Source organism: Pseudochaenichthys georgianus, chromosome 1 (assembly GCF_902827115.2).
Source record: "Pseudochaenichthys georgianus chromosome 1, fPseGeo1.2, whole genome shotgun sequence".
NCBI classification, from domain to species: Eukaryota; Metazoa; Chordata; class Actinopteri; order Perciformes; family Channichthyidae; genus Pseudochaenichthys; species Pseudochaenichthys georgianus.
In genome coordinates, this window is record NC_047503.1 from 26,843,153 (window position 1) to 26,863,786 (window position 20,634).

The 20,634-nt window shown below is 40.9% G+C and overlaps 2 protein-coding genes across 9 annotated transcripts in view; one reads left to right on the forward strand and one right to left on the reverse strand.

The window, feature by feature from the left end:
- camk2d2 (calcium/calmodulin-dependent protein kinase (CaM kinase) II delta 2) overlaps nt 1-9,795 on the forward strand; it is a 52,768-nt gene extending 42,973 nt beyond the window's left edge. For 2 of the 3 annotated variants that reach the window (XM_034081075.1, XM_034081091.1), the window contains exons 15-20: nt 3,511-3,555; nt 4,071-4,119; nt 5,507-5,582; nt 5,689-5,783; nt 6,900-7,138; nt 8,265-9,795. In XM_034081075.1, coding sequence (XP_033936966.1) covers nt 3,511-3,555; nt 4,071-4,119; nt 5,507-5,582; nt 5,689-5,783; nt 6,900-7,132 — 498 coding nt within the window. In that variant the 3' untranslated portion in view covers nt 7,133-7,138; nt 8,265-9,795. The remainder of the gene's footprint in view (nt 1-3,510; nt 3,556-4,070; nt 4,120-5,506; nt 5,583-5,688; nt 5,784-6,899; nt 7,139-8,264) is intronic. The other variant, XM_034081082.1, reaches the window with a different exon arrangement.
- A 499-nt stretch (nt 9,796-10,294) lies between these two features.
- Nucleotides 10,295-19,993, reverse strand: LOC117445419 (ankyrin-2-like). 6 transcript variants are annotated; one of them, XM_034081149.1, is made up of 8 exons: nt 18,602-19,993; nt 15,373-15,395; nt 15,140-15,229; nt 14,640-14,723; nt 13,205-13,369; nt 12,893-13,066; nt 12,665-12,756; nt 10,295-12,218 (listed from the first exon to the last, which is right to left on the reverse strand). In XM_034081149.1, exons 3-8 carry the CDS (start codon nt 15,203-15,205, stop codon nt 12,011-12,013), a joined length of 789 nt encoding a protein of 262 aa, XP_033937040.1. In that variant the 5' UTR covers nt 15,206-15,229; nt 15,373-15,395; nt 18,602-19,993; the 3' UTR covers nt 10,295-12,010. The 6 variants fall into 6 exon arrangements, with proteins under 6 accessions (XP_033937040.1, XP_033937007.1, XP_033937031.1 ...); XM_034081116.1 differs by lacking the exon at nt 15,373-15,395 and adding an exon at nt 15,721-17,532; XM_034081140.1 differs by lacking the exon at nt 18,602-19,993 and adding an exon at nt 15,721-15,812.
- Between the last annotated feature and the right edge of the window lie 641 nt (nt 19,994-20,634).

Below are 20,634 nucleotides of genomic sequence, written 5' to 3' on the forward strand. Positions count from 1 at the left end.
TGCTCCTTAGAGCCAGTGGAGATGTCACGTCTCTTCCCCTCTGAGTCTCTATTTGTTGTGTTATGGGGCCCTCTAGTGTCTGAGCACTGTGGTGCCCCTTTTCGACAATCCCCACCGACACTGCGCATGCGCATGACGGTGGTGCCTTCACAACCCCAGCCGGCACTGCGCATGCGCGGGACGGTGGTGCCTTTAAAGCCCCAGCCGGCACTGCGCATGCGCGTGGCGGTGGTGCCTTCACAGACCCGCCTGTAATCCGCCTTTTGAGAGATGCCGTAGCTGCTCTCAGAAGGGGAACAGTTGAAGGGCTGTTTATTGGTTTTATTGTTTTTCTTTTCATTTTTTTGAGCTGCGCCCTCGGCCTGAAGCCTGGATGCGTCAGCGCCAAATGTTTTATGACAGAACAATTTACAAATGTGTGACATGTGTTTGTGCGGACTTGAGGATGGTGTTGAGGCATCTCTCGAGGCGGCGGGAACACATTTAGAGCTGGGGAACCGTGGACTTCCAGCTCTGTCACAGAGGGGAGAAGGACGGGCTGTCACGCCGCTCGCTTCTTCTTCCTCGACTGCTGGCCGAAATTCTGGGTTGGCTGCGCCTGAGCTGCAGCCGGAACCGGAGAATTTCTTGGCCAGCTCGCCTTCGTCTCCAGCCTGGGCTGGGGACTCGGGGCGGGCTGCGACCTCTGCATCTTCGGTATTTTAAACCAAGCAGGGTTCGAGGCAGCTTGGGCGAAGGACTGCTGCTGCGAAGGACTGCTGCTGCGAAGGACTGCTGCTGCGAAGGACTGCTGCTGCGAAGGACTGCTGCTGCGAAGGCAGCGGCTGGACCCTTCGAGGGAGGCAGAGGTGGAGTGCCTCGTCCTCCTTCTTTTTCGACTCACACCTCCTTTGCATGGAGGCGAGAGCGGAGCCGAAAATTCCCTCGGGAACGATGGGCATATCCAGCACATCCTCCTTTTCCCGGTCTGGGAGGTTGGTGAGGTTGAGCCATCTCGCTCTTTCCTGCACCACCATGATCCCCATTGTCTTGCCCGTAGCCTGGACGGCGCAGCGTTGGACACGGAGACAAATGTCCGTGACCGCTGCCATCTCGTCCAGAGTGGCTGCCCCCGGGTTACCCGACAGGTCCTCGCAGAGCTCCGCTTGGTAAGCGGTTAGCAGCGAGGACACATTCAGGGCCCTGGCGGACAATGCTGCGGCTTTGTAGGACCGTTCAGTCATTGTTGACTGAAATCGGTCCGACTTTGCTGGCAGCGTGGGGTTCCTGCTTGGTGACGGGCCCATCCTTAGTAGGAGGTGGGCCGCTACCAGCAGTTCCATGGGCGGTATGCGGAGCAGGCCGAGCTTCTCCATTCCGTCACAGTCTAGGGAGGAGGCACCCTGGATTGGGACCTTGTTGCTGAAGGGCCGGTCTCTCCACCAGACCGACACCTCATCCAACATCTCCGGGAAGACCGGAAGGAGTTGCCTCTTCGTCCGCGCTGCTTGGGGAAAATGTTTCCTTTCGTAGCGGGACCTGGAGGTCTCCTTGGCCATTTCAGGCCACGGGATGTCGAGTCTGGCCGCGGCGCGTTTACACACGGCCTGCAGGTCCATGCTCAGACCGGGCGAAGCTGGTGTGCTATCGCCCGGGAGAGCAGCGCTCGCTCCAGGCTTTGCAGCCTCAGCCGATGACATGAAGATGTCCTCTTCATGTTCATCCGACTCGGACAGGAGGAACACCGAGGCGTCCTCTTCGTCCTCATCGTAGTCCAGCTCAAGGACATCCTCCGCGGGTGAGACCATGGTGAGGTCTAACCGGGAGCCCCAGCTCGGTAAAGCGTGGGGTCCCGTTCCCGCGTGTCTTGCCGCCACCGGGTCCCGGTTCTGCAGCCATCGCAGATAATGAGCCCCAGACCGACACGGAGAGGGGTTCACTCTCTGCGGTGGACGCCCCCGCGTCTTGACTGCCGGCCGGCAGGTCATTGGACATGGGGGGGTCCTGCTCCGACAGGCTAGCTTGGCGTGCTAGCCGTCGGCGGAGGCTCTTCACAGTGAAGCGGACACAATGTCCGCACGAGCCGGGGTTGTCGATAGCGCCTCGGGCGTGTTCCAGCTTGAGGCAGGACGAGCAGACCTGGTGTGTGTCTGTGCCCGAGATCTTCAACCCGCAGCCGCAGAGTCGAGCCACCGAGTCCCTGACTCCTCTGGTGTGAGCGAGAGAGGCGTCCATCTTGTTCGTGGAGAGGACCCGCTCTCAACAGGTAAGTTGGGAGAAAAAGGTGTTACCACCCTGTCCTTAATCCGGAGAAAAGGACGGTGTGGGTCTTTTATTCCCGGAGAATACTGACTGGTGTGACAGTATGCTCCTTTAATCCTTTCCTCCTCTGTGGGGAAGAGAAAAGAAAAAGCTTCCTCGCTACCGTGGTGTCGATAGTGAGGGAGCGAGCTAGCAACAGGTGTGTTGCTAGCTTGAAAAAAAAAATCAGACCTACCTTACTTTCCGGGGAAGAGAAGGCGAGGTCGATTTCAATACTAACTGGCGTTAGTATTACCGTCTTCCTGCAAAGCAGAAGGAGTAGCCGGCGAGCGCCCGTCGACCGAAATGGTTATATTTGGGTTCAGTCTGTGGACCGTTAAGCTTGTCCGGCTACTATAGAGATGTGCTCTGAAGCGAGAAGAGGTGTTTGAATGACGCAAGCTACTTATAGGGGGTGAATTCCCTGACGCTGACGTCAAGATCACCAGCCAATCAGGATTGGCGTAATGAGATTGATGCTTCTGTTTTCTCCGCGATGAGGCGCATCCCATAGTGAGACATCGAACGGAGTGTTATGAATGAGAACTGCCCTTTCGGCAAGCAATGTGGACAAGTACATTTTTCTTTAAAAAAACATGAAAATACAATGACAAGCAAGTCATAATGTCAAACTGGCTGCTTATGTACTAGTACAGTACAGTTCAAATACAGATTATTTCAGTTCATCGAAAAGCTGGACCTTAATGTTTATTTTATTATATTTTATATTTATTTGAGTGAATATTCACAGTTTAATAATAATTAAAAACCCAAAACTAATAGTTTATGTTTTGTGAGTACTAGTACAGTAAAGTTAAAATACAGATTATTTCAGTTCATCGAAATGCTGCACCTTAATGTTTATTTTATTATATTTTTCATTTATTTGAGTGAATGCATTATTCACAGTTTAATAATAATTAAAAATAAATATGTTATGTTTTGTGATAATTTTTTCTGCTGTACCGAAAACGTACAGAACCGAACCGTGACCTAAAAACTGAGGTACGTACCGAACCGAAATGTTTGTGAACCGTTACACCCCTAATAGATGGATAGATACTGTAGACAGATGGATAGACAGATGGATAGATAGATAGATAGATAGATAGATAGATAGATAGATAGATGGATACAATTTAAGTTTTGAAAATACACATTTCCTATAACAGTTTATTTATCATCATACCTTTTCTGTTTCACAAGTTCTTTGTAATTTGTTCCCTTTAGGAGCCACAGACAACTGTGATTCACAACCCTGTGGATGGAAATAAGGTATTGCAATAAAACCACCTCTTTGTTAGATGCATTTATTGATATGAAATGCGTTTTCTCCTGTACCTTTTAGATATTTTCCACTGCCAATTAGTAACAAAAGTGCACCAACCGTTAAACGGCACGTCTTGTACTCTTATACAATCAACTGTTAGTAAATTATTTTCATCAGGGCACCATGGTGGCCTAGGCTAGGGGTTTAAGACCCTAACCATGTAAACTGATTTAAGCCCAGCCGGGGACTTTTGTTGCATTTCATTTACTCTACTCTACTCTACTCTACTCTCTGCTCTACTACCTATCTCCACTCTTGTTTCATTTCAGCTATTTGGCAATTAAACAAAATTAAGACAAATTGTCCCCACATTGCTTGTTATAGTAAAGCAAAATTTGACTTTGCAAAAATATTAATTATATTTCAACACTTATTTAAATATCAAATATGAATTGTACTATGTCATTATTGATACATACATTGCATAATTCAAATTCTCTATGTTGTCATTCTTTGGCAGGAATCCATTGAGAGTGCCAACACCACCATTGAGGATGACGATGTAAAAGGTAAGGAAAGCCTGATTCTGATTTACTTACTTACTGTCAGTTCTGTTTTGCAAAGCAGTTAAAATGCACAGAAAGAACAACATTTGCCATCCCCTTGCCCCTGTCTGGCAGTCATCCTCTCACTAAATGCAGTCCACCCTGTTGGTTTTCTGTCCAGCACTCCCTCGCAGCAGCTTTTTCAGTTTTAACTTCCTATGTTTTCACTAATGTTTCTGTTTTCTAATTTTTTCTTCCCCTTCTTATGTTTTGTTATTCTTTTTTAAATAATTCCTATCGTGCCATACACAAATGCCCTTTATTTACATCCCCATCGTAACAAACACCCAACATCCATTCACACACACATCCATGCCTCCACTGACAGCCCTTCGTCTGGGCAGCTTAGTGGGCAGTATCTTGAGCTCTAAGAGCCGCTCCTCACAGATGTCTGACTCAAGACTGACTCCCACCTCCTCAGTTCAGAGTAAGTCTCTCCGCAGTGAGGGGGAGATGCCCTGTTTTGTTCCCCTCTTGTTATCTTGTCATCCTTGAATAAACAATTGTCTCTCTATAAATCACTCAAATGCTCTCTTCCTGATATTCAAATAATGTCCCTAGGTTCAGATAAAATGTTCATGGTTAGAGATTGTATCCTATACTATCCCTTCTCCAGTGAAATAGAACCTCTGTTTTGGACCCCTAAATATCTTCTCCCTCCATCCCAGTTATTATTCTGTTTTTAAATGTAAAAAGATACTCTCCTGCTGTATATTTTAGTTTTGAAGACACAGATGGTCTTCCCACTCCTCTATTTGCCCTCTGTTTTGACTTACCCAAATATCGACTCACATAGTAAAAAGCTGACTCACACGCACACACTCATACTACACATAATGTTGAAGCTAATGGAAGAGAAATACTGATTTATATATATTTTTTACTATTTAACATGTTTTTTTGTTGCACAAATTAAGTATTTTTTTAATATCCCCCAGCCTGCACCAATAACAATAAAAGTAACTGTCAACTTTGCTTAGTTGAAACTGCTTTTCTTGCAAAGACTTGCATCTGAGCATTGGTTTGTCTTTGTTGATTTCAAGTTTTTTTGTTTGAAAGGAATCGTGTCATCTTCCATTGTTCTGCCTGATATCACTATTAGTCATGGGAGGCTTCCTGTTGTTATGTTACAAGCTATGAAAAACATAACAAATGTGTGCAGACTTTTTCTGAGTGCCACCCATTTCTAATAACTTTGAACCCCTGCTAATTTGTAGACTATTCCCCATTTGAACCTGATTTGATGTCAGATTTCTGCACTCAGACCAACATTTGCCTGAAATACAGTAACAAATAGTATTTTCAACATCAGTTTGTGTAGTAAATAATTGTCTGGGATCTTTTGTTGTAGCTCGCAAACAGGAAATCATCAAAGTTACTGAGCAGTTGATTGAGTCTATCAACAATGGAGACTTTGAGTCCTATGCGTAAGTTTCTTTCTTTCTGCATTTGTATATTTGTGTCATCTAAATATGATATGTACTGTCTTGTTTACCAACCTTTGCTTATTCTTTATCCTTTTTGGTGTAACAGGAAGATTTGTGATCCTGGTCTAACTTCCTTTGAGCCGGAGGCCCTGGGCAACCTCGTGGAAGGACATGACTTCCATCGCTTTTACTTTGAGAATGGTAAAAAAAAATGATCATGACTTTTGCAAAGAACTGATTATGGCAGCATCATCATTGCTTCTACCAGCCAACACACTAACTATTGCAGTACACGGTTGCATGTGGCCTGAAGCTGTTCAGAGTAGTGGAAATGTATCATAAGCGTGGGTCGGGGGTTGCTCCAAATATTGCAAGTAGCCAGCTGGATCCCAACCCAATCTAGGAACTCAGAAATCAAATCTGGCCTTTGCAAGGATGAACGATTGCGTATTATTAATTCACATTAATTAGATTTTTTAACTGCAGTGAAAAAATGTGCATTAGATTTTGTGTAACTGCAGGCAGACATCAACAACTAGCTACAATAGCTCACACACTACAACTGTTATCTCACAGGAGCCATATCTATAAATGCATGCAGCATTATGATCCAAGAAGAAAAGCCTGTGAAGGCAGGTCCGAAGCATAATCAGTTGTTAGGAAGCAGGTGTGCAGGGAAAACGCTGCGATGACCAAGAAGGCAGTGATCAAATTATTGTTGGGGTAACAATAATATATAATGCTATAAATGTAATTAAATTCAACATTTTGAAAATAAGGAAGACCCCCGACACAGTAAAAGGAATTAAGCGTTGATAGAGAGTAGTGAATTATTGGGTATGAGCTAAATAGTTTTTCTTTATTAACATTTAGTCCAATCAGTTAAAAGTTCATGTTTGCTGGTGCACTACATAGGCATGTCTGTGGTTATGGAGCAACCTTGAAGCAAAACATGAATAATGACTGCTATAAATGGCAAAATGTCCTTAGTCAGGATAAAAATAGTTCAGATAAACCAGATATGTCCTAGAAACCTCAATCACTTGGCGAGCCTGTGCTTGTCCACTATCCAACGTCAACATTTGGGAACTTTTCGTTCCTCTTATTTAAATACCAGTTAGTAATCTAGGGAGGGTCAGTATTTTTTCGAGTCTTAATGATGTTGTATTAGAAATTCCAAAACCCGAGTGACATGATGATAACCATTTAATATGTTACTCAGTGACACTTCTTATTAGAATGATACCCTGTGTCTCAATGGGGTTACCTGTATAAATAAAGTATAATTGCATTTGTATAAATGTTTCTCTCTTCTAGCTCTGTCCAAAGGGAACAAGCCAGTGCACACCATCCTCCTGAACCCACACGTACACCTAATTGGGGAAAATGCAGCGTGCATTGCCTATATTCGACTGACCCAGTACATGGATACCAATGGCATGCCCCGCACCATGCAGTCTGAAGAGACCCGTGTGTGGCACCGTCGTGACGGCAAGTGGCAGAACATCCACTTTCATCGTTCGGGCTCGCCCAGCATCCCCTCCCAGTAAGAGACAGTAAGAAACCGACAGCAGAAACTTTGTAACAAAGACACTACATTTTTTTGTTGTTTATTGTTGATCTCCAGTGGTTTAAATTCTCACCTTACTACAGTGTTGCAGGTATGCTTCCCCTACACACAACCTTATCTATCAATTTGTGGTCAAATCAGGTGCAACAATCATTTTTTAACATAGAGGGCAGTTAGCTTTTCAGCCTAAAGTTTGAAGTAGCTAACTAAAATGGAATTGACAGGTTGCTAAGCTATCCATTTATCAAGGCACACAATGCAGAATTTTAAATGGTGCAGATTTAACACTTAAATGGTGTTGTTAAAGTCTTCTTATTTCTACCTGATTGTTTTTTTCGTTAGCTAGCAAACTAATGATAGAGTTAGCTAACACTAGAACTTGTGACTTGGTCTGGGACTGAAAACCTATTTTATTAAAGTTTTCCAGCTGAATCATGTAAAATGAGAATGAGAAAAATAGACAGCACAGTCCATGCTGCAGAGTAAGTACACTGCTTCAACGTGTAAAGAATCCAAAGCTTGACAGACCAGCTTTGCTTTGTTACTTAGCTATTATGAAAAGCTGCTTTTTTGCAGGTTGATTTTGAGAAACTGTCAGTTGCATAGGTGGGGCATTTAAGGGCATTTTTCTTGACCAACATACGCCGAAAAAGGCACAGCTGTAACCCCATTTATTTATTCACTTCTTTAAACCAAATTCCCCCTCTGTCCATGAAAACACAAGGCGCAGTTATTCTGAAACTTAACTGAGGTCCCCAACTTGAACATGGACAAAAATGAATGAATCATAAAAGTGTAAGGTGTCCCGCCCAAACAGGTGCAACAAGCAAAGTCTGCAAACCCCTACATATTCCCGAAAAGAAGTATATACAAAGACCTTACACAACAGGTGTGTGAGGGCTTTTCCCAGTAAGTAATACCAGTAAGCCAGCATGCTCAATGGTATTATGCCCTGGCCTTTTGATGTTATTATACAATGCTGTCCTTCCTTCTTTCCTCCTTTTTATATCTCCCAATTTCGGCTGTGAATTGTGGTCAAATTATATTCTGTAGGAAACTAAATGCTGTATACATTGACATGTATGATCTCTCTCTCTTTCTATGTTTTACAGTTAATGGAATATCAACATTTGGTCCAAGAAGAAAATCCCATCAGCAAATCTAGTAGGGCAGTCAACTAGCCAACCCATGACTGCTCTGACCTTTGACCCTTCTATGAGGACATGACATCGCAGGATACAAGTATTAATACATTTTACTGTTATGGCATTTTATTAATGGACATCAGTCGAAAACCACCACCGGGTGGCTGCACACCGTATTTGAACATTATGAAAAAGAGCATATTGACATTCTTTTTGTTTGTTTTTTAAGATGTTTTGGTATGCATTTTAAATATAAATTAGAGATGTTTAAAATCTACTACTGTAACCTCTCCCACAAATTAGTTCAATATTTTTATGTGTATTTATGTGTGTGCAATACAGAAACATTTGGAAGATCAGAATGTTAAAATTGAGCTTGCTTTAGTTCTGGTGATGTATATACATTGTGATTGTTGATAAAAACAAACATTGAAATTGCTATTCTTGCTATCAGAGGAATTAAGAGTTTATGTAAAATCCAGTTTATTATTTATGTTTGCTATGAGCTAAGTCATAATGTTTGAATTGTCCAATTTCAATCTATAATACTAATTTAAATGTAAAGAAAAGCAGAGCAGCTTACACTTTGCATCGAGATATGTTTGCCTTTATATCAGTGAAATAAGAAATAAGAGAATGTAGCATATATGTAATATATGAAAATTCAAGACTATTGTGTAGTGCATGGGGGGGAATATTATAAGTAAGATCATATACAACTATAATATCTTGATTTGTGAATCACTGACTTGTTTGTTTGCATATGTTAATGTTGTGCATCAGTCCTGTCCCAAATGTTTCTTATGTCCTCCAGTATCATGGAACTGTTGTAAAAACAAAAACACAGTAATGGTTAAAATCCAGCGTAAATATCAAACCTCATATCTAAGAGGAGGGAAAATGGCACCCCTTACATTTTGTATAAGAATTAGAAAAAAACAACCTCATTTTTCATAATGTTTGTACTTGTATTGTATGACTGTATGTAGGGTTTTTGTTATTTTATTATTGTCATTTTAAGCGTGTTACTTTGCCAATTGTAAGGGAGGAGTCAGAGATGATGAAGATATAGCATAGCACTGTAGTCTACCCTTTGAAAGGGCAAGTGTTAACCTAACGATTGGGTTTATAAATCCAGAGGGTCACAAAAGCATTGGATTAAAGAACGTAGCTGTCAGACCAGAGGAAGGAGTCCAATGAGAGTTGGACCGTAATACATGTTGGGATGTCTTCCTTGGCGATCAGTGCTTCTACCAACCAGTGGCCTCCTCACCACTGCAGGACAATGCCAGTGTCTTCTTCATCCTTACTATTTGCTCTTTTCAATTGGTCTCTTCTTTTGTAAGGGGAATATATGATAAACATTTATTTTGACGAAACGTATGATGTCAATGCATTGCACCACTCCTTATATGGTTTGAACCTGTTGCCAGCACGGCAAAGGATGGCTTAACATGTTTAAGAAATAAAGAAATCATCTAAAAGGTGTGATAATGAATGAGTTTTACCTTGTTTTGTGTTGCTGGTTGGTCAGTGTTACCCTGCGGCAGAGGTGGAGGGCATCTGCTCATGTTTGACTTGACGTTAACTCATTGACATATTCTTTCTGATATTTGCTTAATCCTCATACACTCATTGAATATAGATGCATGATAGTTTTATTCAAATTGATTTAGATATATAAAAACACATGCACATCTTACAATATCAATCAGTACAAGTTATCAATAGCTCCTCTGAACTTTCTATAACCTGAATCATTAAATGTCTTTGGTGGCAATAAGATAGGTGGGACAAAACTAGATTGCATTCATGTCCAAAAATGAAAACGTATAGGCATGATTAATGTGTATTAAAATGCACTTCTCGTAAATGGAGAAAACCAGCGCAGGAGATACATCTCTATTAAGAAAAGATGTATATTTCACCCCTGCCTGTGCATGTCGTACAATACTTTACACTTTATACTGTAGACAACAAATAACCAGAAACACCGCTTTACATTGGTAGACTTTTATTCTCTATCAGCTATAGACACACTGCAGCCATTTAGTTTTTGTCTATATGCATTTTGATACAGTAATACATGCCCTTATAGATATTTATATATGCATTGTATATTTATATAACTGGCATCATCACAGAAAAGGGATGCTGATTCTTCAAAATTAAAAGCATACCTGTCACAGTGAACTTCCACTAGTTTGCATTTAACATTTTCTAAATCACAAAGTAAACAGTGATAGTGAAATAAATACATTACATGTTGTAGATACATACAGTAGCGATGCTCTGAGCTGTGAATAATGGTATGGTTAAGCTGTCAACCTGCCTCATTGCGCGTGTGCCTTGTGTATCATGTTAACAGCCAACATGAAACTGTCTCTGTGGCTAACTTTACCATATTTCCTGTACACAAAAAGCATAGAGGTACTTCTTCCTGACATACAGGAGTGCAAATAAGTGTTGTGTAAAATAATGTTGTATATTTTCTTTGCTGACAGAAACTGGCACACACAGACCCATTCACTCAAAAACAGTAGAGCACAACTACCAGAAACTGGTCCAAAACGTGTTCAAAAGATAAACTATTCACATCTCAAATTAAATAAAACCAATTTTCATATCAGACAAGTGACTCTAAAACGCCTATGATGATTGTATTCGCCACTGGCAAATAGAGATTAATTAGGCTGGTAATTGAAAATTACTAGTAAACTTAACTCAAGAATAAAAATAAACCAAAACATAGTTTAAAATAAGCCTATAATAATTCTGACAATACTATCTCTTTAGCTCACACTTAAACATACACAGAACAACATCACTCACAGATTCATACAGTATGAGTCAAGACAAGAATTTAAGAAAAAAAGGCCCAAAAGAATAAATAAAAGCCAAACATAAAAACACAGAAAGATAGAACAATGAGGAAGGGATAGAGATGCAGAAGGACAATCCATTGAATTACAAAGCAGTCAAAGCTGGGATCATAATGACAGATGTTGATTAGTCATGCCTTCTCTACTTTACATTAGTGATTATTAATTACTAGCTACTGATGTCGGTAATGTCTAGATTATAGATAATATATAATTCCCAAAGACAGATTACACATAGCCTGCACAAAACACAGCAGCAGCAGTACATTTCACTGTCGATACAGTCTGGTTTTCTCTGTGTGACATCTTGATCACCTGAATCAAAAGAGCAAGAGGCTAGTACAGTGAGTGAGATCATGTTCTAGTCAGGGATATCTGAGAAACTCTGGTTGTGAGAGGCAGTGCAGTGTGAGAGATATTGTCTTTCAGTCCAAGCACCTACTTAAAGAGTATAGTACCAGTATTTTGCAAGTAAAGTGTCTTTACCTTCAGGAGGTTTGTGAGTTAGTGGATGTGAAAGTATTCCTATTTTTTCATTGTGTTTTGTATGTAGTTCTACCACAGCATCAAGATAAAAATGACATGGTAAGTAAAACGAATGAGGGAAACTACAGATGGCTTTCTTTGGTCACAAAAAGGCAAAACAACATCAGAACATGAAAGCAAAACAAATTGTGATGAAAAAATCATATTCCAGGACTAAAATGGGAAGATAGTGGTAGCTTTGAGGTGCCGTGGTGCACACTGGGATTGCATGTGGCGTATGCATAGGATTAGGATGGGACTTTAGCATGGGCAGAGCAAGGGTCTTGTGAAGGGTTACACACTCTTCTACTCTTCCTTCTCTTCTTTTTTCTCATTGTTGTCCTCATCTTCTTTTGTATAGTAGCTGTGAAAGAGTTGGTGGAGATGCTGCTGGAGGTCGTTTGGTTTTGACCCTTTTCTAGGGTTGTCCACTTGCTCTAGAAGGACATGTTTGCGCTGCCCAGCCTCCTTCACGACTGTTCGCCTGTGGGTGCAACCTTTACGCATGCGGGCCCTAGATAGGGAGAACAGAGGGAGAGGAAACAAACAAACAAACAAACAAACAAACAAACAAAGACAGGTCAGTTTCAACAAAAAATGCAACCCTAAGGCTCTGCAGGAAAGAGATGTTATGGTTAAGAAACAAAACACTCCAAAATTATTTCATGCTTTGTAAATCCAGCATTCAATTGTGATATCATGCAGAGGAAAGCTAGTTTAAAGCTGCAGAATCCTTGTTCTGGCTTTTTTATTGGAGAGAAAATAAATGATAGAAGAAAAAATGGAAGTATTACAGTATGCTACTAAGTGGTTAATGATAGCAACATAAGCAAACATTAGTCACTATCTGCAGAACTGTTGAACCTACAGCACAAAATACAAGTAGTCACACACACATACAATCAAAAAGGTGCAGGTACAGTACTAGACTGTATTGGGTGCACTCCAGCACTCACACACCTCCTGACAACCGTTCCATCTTCTTTGACAGTCTCTCTCTCTACCACATGAGGGAGCTCTGCTCTGCTAAAACCACTTATATAACCTAGTGCCTGGTGGCATGACATGGAGGGAACATCATTTATTTAATTTGGAACGATTTAATAATGAAAACAAAAAACTGATAAGCTTGTGATAAGCTTGTGAGATAAAATATGTACAATAATAGTAACAAGGTTATCCACAAACCTGTTTGAAGTCATCCTGGGCAGAGGGTAGGTCAGAGGCCAAAGATGGATCACCGTGGTGGGTCATTTGCCTTTCCCCCTCCACCATCATTGTCTTTTCCTTGCAACTGACCTTACAACCTTCAGCTGCCCCCTGACTTGATGCTGAAAACCCCTCACGTTCAGCAAATGTTACCTAAGAAGAAAGAAGACAGAGCAAGTCTGTTACATTGACTTTTATTTATTACTACTAGTGTAAATGTTGCCCTGTGGTATTTTATCAGATTTTGAGGAACATAATAATGAACACACACATAATTCACATAACACACACCTCTGTTTGATCTCCTTCACTCTTTAGTACAGTCCGCTTTACAACTTTAGAGTATCCATCTCCCTCTGCCATACTGATGGACTCCTGTGGAGCGCCCTCTGATGAGACCTCTTCATGCTCCAAACCATCCGCGGAAACACACTTGCGAATTATTTTACGCGTAACCTTAGGAAGATCACATGTTTAAAAAAACATTAGGTTAATCACATTCGAGAAAGTAATGTTGGCTGTCTCTGAATAAAGTGGAGCAACTATTCAACATAGATCCTTGAGAATTTCTGCACACAAATTCACTTTCTTGGCCTTTACTGACCAGTTTAGAAACTGCCATGAGATAATAGATAGAATCGGAGGGATGAAACCCTCTTTAACGGTCACGCATGCAGAGCACACACAGAGGCCGTTTCTCAATGTCGAGTAAAGCTGCTGCAGAGCCACTATTTCAAGTATACTACGTCATCGAGTGGCGCCGAAGGACTGTTTAAATGCTCAGCATTGAGAAACGGCCACAGAAATGTGTTCTCTGCCTTTACCCATCCTAACTAGTAGGAGTAGTGGGCAGCTATTGCAGAGTGCCCAGGGAGCAATGGGAGTGAGGGGGGAAGGAGGGTGTCCGGTGCCTTGCTCAAGGGCACCACAGCTCACAGTCCAAGCACCTACTTTTTTTTTTTTTTTTTTTTTTTTTACTGTTTGTGGGAATTAAGTGTTTTATTAAAGTTCATCATATTCCACCTCCTCATTGTCTATTGAGCCATCACATACAATATATGTGAAACCTCTCATACAGCAACATGCTCTTTATAATAATCTACATATAGAGCCTTTAAAGTGTTCAGCTGTTTGAAAAAGACAATTTAGACACAACCAATATCTGGAGTCAAGTCAGATGCAGCTCAAGTAATGTGAATGTTATGAAGGTAATAAGCGTTAAAGGTGAAGCTCTCAAAATGAAATGTAAATTAATGCAAATCCACTTTTTTTTTACTGACCTGCAGGCAAAAGAGTGATTATCGAGAATACAGATTATGATACTGCTCAGGTAAGAGACAAGGTCTTTTTTTACTTTTTAGTGAAATGTAAAAAAATGTAACTGAATTTTTTATTTTGAACAATTTAAATAGATAATAGAATAGAATGGTCACACATGCAGAGCACACAGTGACATGTGTTCTCTGCTTTTAACCCATCCTAGTACCAGGAGCAGTGGGCAGGTATTGTACAGGGGAGCAATGGGAGTCAGGGGGGAAGGGGAGTGTCCGGTGCCTTGCTCAAGGGCATCACGGCAGGGCAGGAGGTGAACTGGGACCTCTCCAAGTAGCAGTCCACACTCCATATTTAGGTCTGGTCGGGGACTTGAACCAGCGACCCTAGAGCTCACAGTCCAAGCACCTACTGACTGAGCCACTGCCGGGGTTTATATAGAATATTGCTTTACCTTTTTGACAACAGTATGTCCATTTTCATCTTTGTACGTTTCTTCCATCACTGACTGAGAGGGGAATTCAGGCATTTCATCAGTCTATAAGGAAAATAAGACAAACAATAATCAGAAATGCTGACTTAGGTCCGTCCAATGTTAATGTGTTATGTATCCACTTCAAACACAAGTCGTTAAACGTTAAAAAAAGCACAACAGACATATATTTGGCATACAGGAATCAAACTTATATGTGTCAAAAACAACATAAAAAAGTGCCCACAACAGCATACAACACCATCAAGAGGTTCAGCCATAGTTGCAAATCAAGTAGCAGGTTTCTTATAAACTCTAAATTATTCTTTAAACACCTGGAATTTGACGAAACGAAAGGCTGTTACACAGTTTACATTTTCACTTCATAGCAAAGACCTAGCATTATTTTAATTATGTTGCACTCTGAACGTCACACCTTGCATGCTCACATAAAACACCTTCAATCATACTTCATCAGATACCTTTATGACAACCCTCCTTCGCACTATTCTGGTGGTCAAAAATTCATCATCTGAACTTTCTGACATTAATCCGAGCTCTGCGTTGATCTCCTGACCAAGCAACACAAATCCATTGACATTTAATAGATGAAAACATATGATAAAAAACATGTTTGCTACAAAGCAAGCAATAAGCAGAGTGGTATGGTGCACTTTTCATTTTGAGTATGTTACAATTTGATTTCATATCTTACATTGGAAAGTGCAACATGGCAGTCTGTAAGTAAAAAAAAAACGTTTGCAAATAAATACCATGCGTTCACCAATTCCAACATCAAGTAATGAAAACATTTATTGCTTATAAAAAACATGTAGCTTATGTTATTACAGTAAGTGATACAGGCAGCACAGTGACATGCTGAGTTAGGATGGTTAAAATACAAGTAAAATGAGGGGTATGAGGAGTCTATTAGATCCAATTCATGTGGCCAGGGGTGGGAGGGTTAGCAGACATTCCTCTCTGAAGCAATTATAACATTTGTTCAAGCTCAGCTCCAGGAAAAATCTTGCAAGTTGGGGTGGTTTACCAAATCTCATCTTACCCTTGTGAGAGATGTATCAGTATCACAATATTCTCCATTTTTTAAGACAGTAGGTGGTTGTGAAGTCTTGCACAAGGTGAATTCTTCATCCGATGCTTCTGAGTAGTGCAACAACGCTTCACTCTCTTCTTGTACCTTAAAAAAAGGCTCATGGACAAGAGAAGCATCCTCAAAATCTTCGCTTCCAGAGGACAACAAGACTCTTTGGTTCACCTTTTTTAGCACTCTTGGATGAATATAATGATCCTTGGGCTGATCTCCTTTTGCACTAGTACTTGTCTCGGGTTCAGTTTCTGAGAAATCTGATCCAGCCTGGTTGCAGTCAAAGTAAGGCTCTGGGTCAGAGTAGTCAAGGGGTGGGCTGTCCGCACAACTATTCACAACGTCTTCATATGATGGAGGCATGTGGATATAGATGGTTGCCTCTGGATACCCAGTTGGGAGGCTGTACTCCTCATCAGAGGTTAATGAAGTCGTCTCTGCTTTAGATTGCACTGGAGTGGACTGAGAGACAAACAAATCTGAGTCTACTGAAGTCAGAGATTCTTCTGAATGCCGTCCACTGGTATTTGGCCTATCCTCATCTGAAGATTTCTCCAAATTCCCTGGGGAGGTAGGTGTCATAAGTTCCTCAAAACAAAAATGTCTTGTGGATGTAACTGTCTCTGGAGTTAAATCAGGAACAGACTGAGAAGAGACATCGTCAGTCTGAATGGATTCCAAAAAAGTATCCTCCCATAAAAGTGGAAGTTGAATACTCTGTGTTGATATTTCTTCTGTCAAACCCATTGAATCTTTAGATGATGTAGCTGATTCCAGTTCTTCCCGGTTTTGAAGTAAAATATGTGTAGAATCTTCCTCAGAAACATTATCCTGAGGTATTTCAGACGTACTCTTTGCAGCTACCTTGGGAAAAGACACTGAAGAAAACGTCTCAGTGGCATTTTCGTCATAAGTGTTGAAATGGGATTTGTTCACAGGAATACTTAAGTTCAGTGATTCCATCTCATCAAAACCTCTATTGGGATATTCTGGAGTTGAAAGAGAGTCAGTAAGGGATACAGGACTATCCTTACGACTTCCAAGGCTTGATGGTGCTGTTTCTTCAGAGGTTTCTGTAAAATGAGGAGTGACTGAGATTATTTCGGGTTCATCTTGAATTGGTGTCTGGAAATGTCCAGGTTCTGTGATGGCTACATTTTTTAAGTTAGTATCTTCTCCAAGCTGTGTAGCAGTTGGCATGCTGACTCTTAGGTCATGACTTTCATCTGTAGGGATGATATTTTCAGGTGAAAGGCCTTCAAACTCGTAAATGTCATCTGCCTGAGGGCTTTCATCACTCAATTCTGACAATTGGGGGTCAAGTGTCTCTGGTCTGAATTTAAGTTTCATCTTCTCCAGATCTAACAGCAGCTGGTCAAGCTTAGGGGACCCAGTCTCTGGTGGTGTTGGAGTGGACTCTGAGGACATCAGGATTTGGTCATCTGGACTTTCTTGAGCTCTCTGACATAGTGAGCCTGGGGTTGCTGGGCTGGGTTTTGCTGAGTCAGACTTTTCGCTTTGTTTGGGGGATGTCAGCATTTGATCTTTTTCCTGTAGTGAGTTTCTTGGCTTGGTCAATGTGATATCAGATTGTGTTTTACTTAGTTCGTAGTTACCTGGAAGTGCTAATTCTAGTTTTTCAGTGCAAATTGAGTTTGAATCATGTACCAAAGATGGTTTCTCAGTTGGACATTCTTGACTCTTTTCTAAATTAACTTGTTTTTGTTTTGAAGATTCTGAAACGTTTGTCCTCAAAGATGCTGGTGAAACCTGCAAGAAATTATAAAATGGAATGGGAAATAATGAAAATAAATATGATTTGTGATTTATATTGGTGATGAAAGGAATAGTCAAAAAAGCGTGCATTTGTCAATGACAGGCTATATGACAGCAGTGCCTCAATTGAGGAAATTCACTTGTAGCCCACTTAGGTGATTTCAGTAGTATCTTATATATGTTAATACTATTTATCATAAATACCAAATACAATTTAAAATGCATTACCGATTTGTAAAGACCGATAAAGATGCTGCATAATTATGATATTTTGAAAGTAGCCTTGATAATAGTATGATTGGATATATTTCACTGAGAACATCACTGTCAACACAAGATCATTTTACAATAATAAAAGAAGGGCACAAGTGAACTTGAGTCAAAAAAAGCCTTTTGTGGAACATGGCAGGTGGACATGCAACATTTAACACTTATTCAATAGGTTTGCCGCCTTGTCATCAAAAAAGGTCAGGAAGCACTGTGGCAATGCTAAGCTCACTAGTTTAAAGTATGTGTATAGTATGTGTTGTATTGTCCCCTTTTTTACATTTGAGACGATAGATTGTAGACTCTAGTCTAGCTGATGCAAGAGCACCAGTTAGATTAGAAATGTAAAGCTGTTAAGCGAAGACCAAAATAGCACTATAAAGCATATTGCAACTTCAGTTTATTGTAATCTACAAAATAACATATAGCACCTTATGGTAAAAGTGGGGACTTGAATCTCCTTCGACTTGATTCAGTCAGGTCAGGCACTTTAAATTAATCACTTAGTATGTGGGTTAGTATTTGATTTATTATGAGAATGTCCATACCAGGACAAGCATCTCATGTCACTAAGAGAGGGTCATTCTCTTAAGTCCATTAGTTGCGCTTCACCAACAATGTTTGTCTTCTGCTCTGATGCAAACATTCCACAGCAAGACAGTGAAGCTTCTGAGCATTATTAGTAAAAGCTTGGGGCAAGAGTTCTACATTCAAACTTTAGATATGGCCATATGCATTATGCCATATGCACTGCAACACTGCAATCACTGCTGAACAAAATCTTGTGCTGTCTTACCGACACCAAGGAACTTTTGCTCTTGTCCTCGCTCATGGATTTTCTTTTCATGTTCTTGGAAAACCAATCTTGGGCTTGTGTCATCTTTAATTGTGATTCAGAGTCAGTCCGTTTATGTTTGTGAACAAATAATCTTCGTTTAATTGGTTCTCTCGTTGCCTTAGTTTGTTCATGGTAAGCCTCTTTTGGCCAGACAGCATGATGACATATACATTTTTTTGAGAGATGGCATGTGACTCAACTTATTGCAAAACTGGCTACACATGTGTGATCTGAAATCATCAAATTTAGGTTCTTTGCTGTGGGAGAAGGAATCCTGAAAAAAACCGACAAGTCAGTTTGTGTTTGAGGAGGAACCTATGGGTTTTGTTTCCTCTTTTCCAGTTTGTGGCTTTGGCAAATGAGGATCAAGTACTGTTGAGTGGGACACTGAGGACTCCTGTAAACGTTTGGAGTCCGGTATAATGCATTCAAATGGACACGATTTGGATACATCTTTACATTTGTTTTGATTACAAGACTTCTCAAACAATTTATCAACTGAATCTTTAAAGAAACTAACTTTGTTGCCGAGATATTTTTCTTTATAAAATTGATCATCTATATGTGTGTGTTTTTCTAGGGTAGATTCACAGGATCTTATTTCACGGCAAGAACAATTTCCTTTATAGATAGGATCATACAAATGTGACATTAAGTTGTTAACAAAAGGCTTGCTCTTTACACTGTATTCTTTAGTATATATTGTGGATTCTGATGCCATGGATTCATTAGAGACAGGTTGGCGGAGGGTCATTTTTATCTGTGACTCTTGCACTGAAGCAGAGCTTTCAGCAGTTTGTTTAGCTTCAACCAGTAAACTGCAACACATTACATCTGACAGCATTGAAACAGGTGATACTGGCCTATTTTGAGAGTAGTGCAAGTAGTAGTCACAATGTTGACTTTTCATTTGGCCAAATGTCATTACACAAGGCAAAGAATGTTGTTCAACTGACTCCAGATAATGTGGAGAGGATGCTCTGAAGTTTGCTAACCAGTCCTGCAGGGTGGAAAAGTCAAAATCCGATGACATGGAGTCCGAGGACAATGCCTTGCTACGAAATAACACGTCAAGTGCATAGTCTGAAAACACTGACTGGGGAGAATCTGGTCTGGTAGTGTCGAATATGGTTTCTTGACACAGATCAGTACTTTCCCAATCAGAAAATAATGATTGTGGTGTAAATGAACTTTGCCTTGGCAATTCCACATGTTCACCCAGATACTGACAACTGTACTGAGGAACAGGTGAGTCTGGAGAGACTGGCCTATGTTCACTTTGAGATGCCACTGACTCTGGGAAGGATGCTACACTGAACAAAAATATAAACGCAACACTTTTGTTTTTGCTCCCATTTTTCATGAGATGAACTCAAAGATCTAAAACATTTTCTATATACAAAAAATAACCATTTCTCTCAAATATTGTTCACAAATCTGAAAAAATCTGTGATAGTGAGCACTTCTCTTTTGCCGAGATAATCCATCCCACCTCACAGGTGTGGCATATCAACGTGCATTTTCGCTTTATTGGGGGGGTCTGGGGGGGTCCGAAAACCAGTCAGTATCTGGTGTGAGGGGTAGGATTAGGGTTAGGGGCAGGGTTAGGGTAATGTTGTGAATCGAGTGGCCTGTGTTCTTCGTCCATAACATACGCCTGCCCATACCATAACCCCACCAACACCATGGGCCACTCAATTCACAACATTACCCTAACCCTAACCCTACTGCTCACACCAGATACTGACTGGTTTTCAGACCCCCCCAGACCCCCCCAATAAAGCAAAACTGCATGTTTCAGAGTGGCCTTTTATTGTGGCCAGCCTAAGGCACACCTGTGCAATAATCATGCTGTCTAATCAGCATCTTGATATGCCACACCTGTGAGGTGGGATGGATTATCTCGGCAAAGGAGAAGTGCTCACTATCACAGATTTTTTCAGATTTGTGAACAATATTTGAGAGAAATGGTTATTTTGTGTATATAGAAC

Excerpts from the sequence above, each read along its gene's own strand:
- LOC117445419 (XM_034081104.1), bottom strand. The coding sequence starts at position 17,628 with ATGCACGCTTTTTTGACTATTCCTTTCATCACCAATATAAATCACAAA. Across the intron at positions 13,370-14,639 it reads GACATACTGTTGTCAAAAAG|GTTACGCGTAAAATAATTCG; the intron begins GTAAAGCAATAT and ends GATCTTCCTAAG. Across the intron at positions 13,067-13,204 it reads GTGAAGGAGATCAAACAGAG|GTAACATTTGCTGAACGTGA; the intron begins GTGTGTGTTATG and ends CTTTCTTCTTAG.